This window comes from Octopus sinensis, linkage group LG3 (genome assembly GCF_006345805.1).
Source record: "Octopus sinensis linkage group LG3, ASM634580v1, whole genome shotgun sequence".
In the NCBI taxonomy this organism is placed as follows: domain Eukaryota; kingdom Metazoa; phylum Mollusca; class Cephalopoda; order Octopoda; family Octopodidae; genus Octopus; species Octopus sinensis.
This window is the reverse complement of record NC_042999.1, coordinates 103,753,215-103,760,181: the sequence shown is the minus strand read 5'-3', so window position 1 is coordinate 103,760,181 and position 6,967 is coordinate 103,753,215. Positions and strand designations below refer to the sequence as shown.

General features: G+C 30.7%; 1 protein-coding gene across 3 annotated transcripts in view; it reads right to left on the bottom strand.

Moving 5' to 3' along the window:
* Nucleotides 1-1,267: 1,267 nt before the first annotated feature.
* Nucleotides 1,268-6,967, bottom strand: part of LOC115209514 (acetylcholine receptor subunit alpha-type acr-16-like) — a 619,054-nt gene continuing 613,354 nt past the window's right edge. For all 3 annotated transcript variants that reach the window (XM_036501210.1, XM_036501209.1, XM_029777942.2), the window contains 2 exons: nt 4,177-4,349; nt 1,268-2,413 (listed from right to left, as the gene is read on the bottom strand). In XM_036501210.1, the coding sequence (XP_036357103.1) occupies nt 1,961-2,413; nt 4,177-4,349 (626 nt within the window). In that variant the 3' untranslated portion in view covers nt 1,268-1,960. The remainder of the gene's footprint in view (nt 2,414-4,176; nt 4,350-6,967) is intronic.

Below are 6,967 nucleotides of genomic sequence, written 5' to 3'. Positions count from 1 at the left end.
TATTATATATATATACAGACATATATTATATACGTGAATATGTGCGCATATATATATACTTATTATACAATCATATTATACTATATTACATTATATCATATTATATTATATTATATATTATATATTATATATATACTTATATTTATATATATCTGTATGTATGTATATATATATATATATGTATATATATATATATATATATATTATATATATATATACGTAGAAATGAATACACACACACACACACACACATATATATATATTTATATAAAGATATAAATACGTATATTATATGTATAATATAAACATATAATATACGCATACTATATAAGCATATGTGTATACATACACACACGTAGAAATGAATGTGTATATATATATATATATATATATATATATATATATATATATATATATATATATATATTATATATATATATATATACACTATATACATATACACACATATATATATACACACTATACATATATATATACATATGCATGAGTATAAATGTATATATATGCCCACATACAAATATATACACAGGTAATTACATATATAAGTATATTTATATTGCATATATATATATTATATATATATACAGACATATATTATATACGTGAATATGTGCGCATATATATATACTTATTATACAATCATATTATACTATATTACATTATATCATATTATATTATATTATATATTATATATATACTTATATTTATATATATCTGTATGTATGTATATATATATATATATGTATATATATATATATATATTATATATATATATATACGTAGAAATGAATACACACACACACACACACACACATATATATATATATTTATATAAAGATATAAATACGTATATTATATGTATAATATAAACATATAATATACGCATACTATATAAGCATATGTGTATACATACACACACGTAGAAATGAATGTGTATATATATATATATATATATATATATATATATATATATATATATATATATATATATATATATATATATATACTCACTCAATGCAAATAAATATTTGTTTATATTTAGCACATTATTTCTTCATTCACATAAATTGATAAATCTATGTATAAAAACATGCATAGTTATGTATACATAGATACATCTTTGTATGCATCTCACGGTAACATGCATTATACTGTACTATTATTTCACGGATAAAATTAAAATGGAAACAGACAACAACAAAAAAATACAAAAAAAATTGATTCATGTAGTTTCAAATCTTGTATGATGCGATGATGGAATTTGACATGTCCACACCACATTTGGCTTTGTTTTTTTTTTGCAATAGGATATAGTTCATGTGAAGTGCTAATCATAATATACTTCGTTATCATGAACATAATAATGTTATCACCACCACCATCATCATCATCATCATCATCATCAATATTACTACCAAAATTCTGATAATAAAAATGGTAATAATAATATTCATAGCAATAGTAATATGATTATAATCATCATCATCATCATTATCATCATCATTATTATTATTGATTTTTGTGGTTGCTTTTTCCATGATTTCGTTACGTATGTATATTCTTTGTTTTTCATGTCTGTCACATAGAAACAAAGTTTGTAGCTTTAAGTTTCAATTAAGAGATTTATTTCTTTTCATATTTGTCTTGTGGGCGATTAAATCCGATCTATTTTGAAGAATGTTCTTCTGAGCTAAGTTTATATGTCAGTGCGTGCAAGAACATAGGCACACGTATATGTGCACACAAATAGGTGTATTTATATGTGTGTATATACAGGTGAATATATGTATGCATGCATATATGTATTTAGGAATATATGTATATATACATATATTTATATATATGTATATGCACATATATATATACACTTTCATTACTTTATATATGATTCTGAATACAAACATATATTTAAATGTTTTCCTCCTATTATATTTGTATTTCATTCTTCAATGTCAATCGCTTGTTTTGACTTGGTCATCGGTATGAAGACAAGTATGGAAAGTGAACAGAACAAGGTGGAAAGCACAAACATCCAGAACAGCAAGCGGTCAACGACTTCAGCAACTTCCTGCCATTGTTTCATTAAGGCTAGTTCGTGTAGCTTCTCTTCTTCTCTGTTGAGCAGAATCTGTAGTTTCGCGAGTATCTCTTCGGCTTCCCAAGAACGCGGACTCTCTGATCCGCAAGATACCTGCACGCCCCTAGTTCTGTGAGTGCCTCGATGTGTTAAGTTGCTGTCTTCGACCACACGGCTTGAATATGCAGTCTGATCATTGCTTTCGAACTCTATGAGATTACATCCAGACTCGCTCGGATGTGCCCGAGTGTATTTCTTCTTGTTTCGTTTAACAACCACTTGAAATGAAGAGGACTTTATTTCTTCATATTTTACCTGGGAATAAAAAAGGGTAACAATTAGCAAATATATTCAACTTAGAGTATATAACGATATTTTGATAATCCTTTCTACAAAAGGAATAAGGCTTGAAATTTTGAGCAAAGGGGTTAGACGATTTCATCGGCCTCAGTCTTGACTAGAACTTAATTTTATCGAATCGGAAAAGATGAAAAACAAAATTGACTTCGGCGGCATTTGAACTCAGGACAGAAAGCCGAAAGAAATGTCACAAAGCACTTTTTCAGCATGCTAACGATTCTGCCAGAGAGTCGCCTTGGTGACGTATCAATAATCAATTGAAAACGATAGCGTTCTTTATCTTTAAATTAATTCATGCGGCGCAGTAAATCTAGTGCATAAAATCTTCGTTGTTTGCGACATCAAGTTTCGTAGTGTAGAAAGTTAAAATCCCAGTGTACAACAGATCTCGCAGAAGCTGGGATATCGTGAGTTTGTAGCTAGACTTATGCTGTCTTACCTGTTTGGCATTAGACTTAGGAGGAAAAGCAGAGAAGTGATTTATGAACTATAGAAGAAAGCAAAGTGGATGTCACAGAAATACAAGCTTGTGAAAAATAAAATCAAGGCTAAAAATGAGCAATACAGGAGTAGGCGCAGGAGAGGCTGTGTGGTAAGTAGCTTGCTTACCAACCACATGGTTCCGGGTTCAGTCCCACTGCGTGGCATCTTGGGCAAGTGTCTTCTGCTATAGCCCCGGGCCGACCAATGCCTTGTGAGTGGATTTGGTAGACGGAAACTGAAAGAAGCCTGTCGTATATATATATATATATATATATATGTGTATGTGTTTGTGTGTCTGTGTTTGTCCCCCTAGCATTGCTTGACAACCGATGCTGGTGTGTTTACGTCCCCGTCACTTAGCGGTTCGGCAAAAAAGACCGATAGAATAAGTACTGGGCTTCCAAAGAATAAGTCCCGGGGTCGATTTGCTCGACTAAAGGCGGTGCTCCAGCATGGCCGCAGTCAAATGACTGAAACAAGTAAAAAAGTAAGAGTAAAAAGAGTAATACATTTTCAGCTTGTAGCTTCCATTGGTATAGTAAAATGGCTGTATCAATGACGGGGTACAATAGACGGAGGGTGAGATACTGTGAGAAGGATTTGAATGTTTTGTGATCTCCAGTCGCTAGCTAGTGAAGGGAATGTCTCGCAGTACAAGTGTCTTCACATAACCTGCTTCGGTCAAGGAAACACATGCCTTTCCACACATTGACTAAATCTTTCTCCAGCTCCTCTAATCCGAGCATATGGAAGCTTCAATTTTCTATTTATCTTATTTTAGGTAAATACTTTGATCAGAAGACCATCTCTTTGGTATCATAACCTTTCCACATCTTTTCCTTTTCTGGAGCTGACTAATGTCTATTATTTCCTTTCGGTTTGTAACTCTAGCGGAAATTGGGTTGCTACTGATATTTATTGTCCTTTAAGCTAGTGGTTTCGTAACTTTTTCCTTTGTATTTCTCAAAATGTAACTACGTGCGGTTATAACTGTGCCTATTCGTTTAACTGTCAGCTTTTTAAAAAAATTATTCTAAATCTATCTTCAAGGTGGAATCAATAATTTGAGATTAGCGCATCTACCGTAAAGTATTTATTCTGATGCTCTACCAATTTTGCCACTTCGCCGACCTGCTTAATAATAATAATAATAATAATAATAATAATAATAATAATAATAATAATAATAATATAATAATAATAATAAACAGTATGTTCAGTTGGTGTTCACTCACCTTGTGAATATATTCCAACTTATAACAAACCAATTTTGAGGTGAGAGTAATAAACGTTAGGACACATGATGGTAACTTTTTCTGATGGAATCCTCGGTTGTTGATATTGGATACGATCACAGCCAAAATTACCGACAACGAAGTCAGAGCCATAATAACTGTTAAATAGATACCTGAAATAGAAGAAATAAAAAGATATTTTTTTGTTAGTTACAATTGAATGTATAGAGATATGGCAGAGAAGAAAATAAAATTCTCAAGCTTTTCCCGGTCGTCTTGATCAGGATAACAATGAGATTAATGCAATTTTGAAATTCAGTTTGAAGGATGTTTTAAGAAACCAAGAAAACAAGAAATTGTTCACTGCAATGTTAAAAACGAAAATTTGCTTAGCTCTTATATTGAATTACTGGCATTTCAAGGATTCTTTAAATTTTGTACCTTAATTTTTGAAATTTGTTCTAGTTATTTGATTTTTCTTATAAAATCAAATCTTTTTCAGGCAGGGTAACTTACAAGCAATCACAATATACGCAAATTCTCTCTATAAGTAGTGAAAATATTAAGGACTTCTAAAATTCAATATATAACAACATGTTATTATTGCCTAATTTTTCAACCATCAAATTTTATTCCTTTGTTAAAAACAATCCCTTCTATAGCAAGAATTCAATGACTGAAAAAGAAAGATTCATACAAATAGAAACACAGATTAATATTCTGCCGCATCATAGATTCGTTCAGTTACTGTCCAAGAACTTGTTTAATATCTCTACAATAACTGTTTAAAAGGTGTGTATCTTGAAGCATTCTTTAGGATCCAAAAATAAATAGAATTAGTCTTATATCAACTTAACTATTAATATATTGGCACTAGGTGAATAAAATAAAATTTGGAATTTTAAATTTATTCCATCATTCTACTCTCTTCATTGTATTTTTAGAATTTAATAATTATGTGTTTAAATATTTAATGCTAGAATTAAGAGTTCGTTGTTCATTCTTGAATTCTGCTTGCAATATATATAGTTGGTTTCCGTACTCTGTGCTCATTCATAGATAATCAAGGACAAATAGAGGTGCGAAGGAGGAGTTATTCAAGGCAGTAGTAATAGGAGAAAATGTATCTTGAGAAGTAAAGTATGAGACAACCAGTTAATAACTTACGAATTCACATATTCAATGAGTTCAAACGTGAAGTGCTTCTACGGTTCTAGGAGAAGGTCATTTGATTCTGAAATTATCTCATTTTTTAAGGACAGATACCAGAATATATGAGAAAGTTACTCACAATTGTTTGCTGTTAAATCAATAGTGAGTATTTTCCTACAGCCATTTATCCATACACAACAATAGACTAACTGTAATTAAATGTAGAATTGATGGACACTAGGGAGTATTAAAAAAGAGATACGTAAAGAGTAAATAAGCTTAAATGAGTAGATATCTTGGTGTTATACACTTATTGGATTCATGTATGTAAGCATAATGCTTATACAAGTTTGTACAGAATCTAGGGCCTGCATTCATACACACATATAGGCCCATTAGCTATAAATAAGCTGTCATAAAAATGCGAGATTGTTTCAAAATCTATAACGCCAATTATAAACTCACAGTTATTCTTATAGTCATTGGTGCACTTGGTTTTTGCCACTAAATCCCTACGTAGTAATCTCGAAAAGCTGGGCTCTTCAGGCAAAGAATATACACTTTGTAAACATTTAAGATTTTTTTCAAATATTCAATAAATTATTCTTTACCGTTGTTGCTATTGGAAGAAGTCAAAGAATTAAAAGCATTCATGCACACACGACCAGATTTATAGATTAATTTACTAACATATCTTAAAGTTGTTTAACTACTCCATATAATAATTGTCATCTAGAAAATTCTTTTGAGTGAAAAAAAAAAGAATAGAATTAATATATAATTCTATACATATTTCTCCTCTTTTAAAAAAATTTCGGAAAACTGATAATTAAATGTTTAAATGTTGACTAGAAGAAATTAGATTAGTAGCGTTTGATAGAATACATTGTGGTATATATATATATTTGTAAAAAATGAAGTTCGAAAATGCTGCTATATTAGACAAATTTTTTATTTTTATATATACATTATTTATTTAACATGTTTCGGTTCTTGAAATGATGAACCTTATCAAAAAGAATTATATATAAAAAGGATAGTTTATGCTATCAAATATAAAAAATTCATATATAATATACAATAGAGTCAGACATCAAAAGTTCATATATAGTGAAGTGAGTTCATGCTATATGTTTAAATAGTATGATGTAGTAGTTCATAGTGGTGATATGCATTCAATATAAAAAATAGTTCATAGTGGTGATATGCATTCAATATAAAAAATTGATGTTCTTGAAAAAGCGAGGAATTCATTTTAGATTTTACCTTGAGTAACTGTGATGACTTTTGGTCGGTGTCCGCTCGGACAGTGCTGGCGAACCTTGTGAATTGTTTGGGTTTTATATCACCTGTTAGGTGGCCAGTCCAGCCGAACGTGACGTCATCAACGTTTTGACCAATCGTTTCGTTAGGTGGCTAGTCAAGCAGAACGGGACGTCATCAATATTATGACCAATCAGAATCGGGTCCGACCTATAGCTGTATTAGATCTGCCCCTTGTCTGTATCCCGTTAGGTGGCCAGTCCAGCGTAACGAGACGTCATCACTGCTTTGACCAATCATCCCGTTAGGTGGTCAGTCCAGCAGAACGAGATGTCATCAATGTTTCGACCAATCAGAATCGGGTCTGACCCTTAGC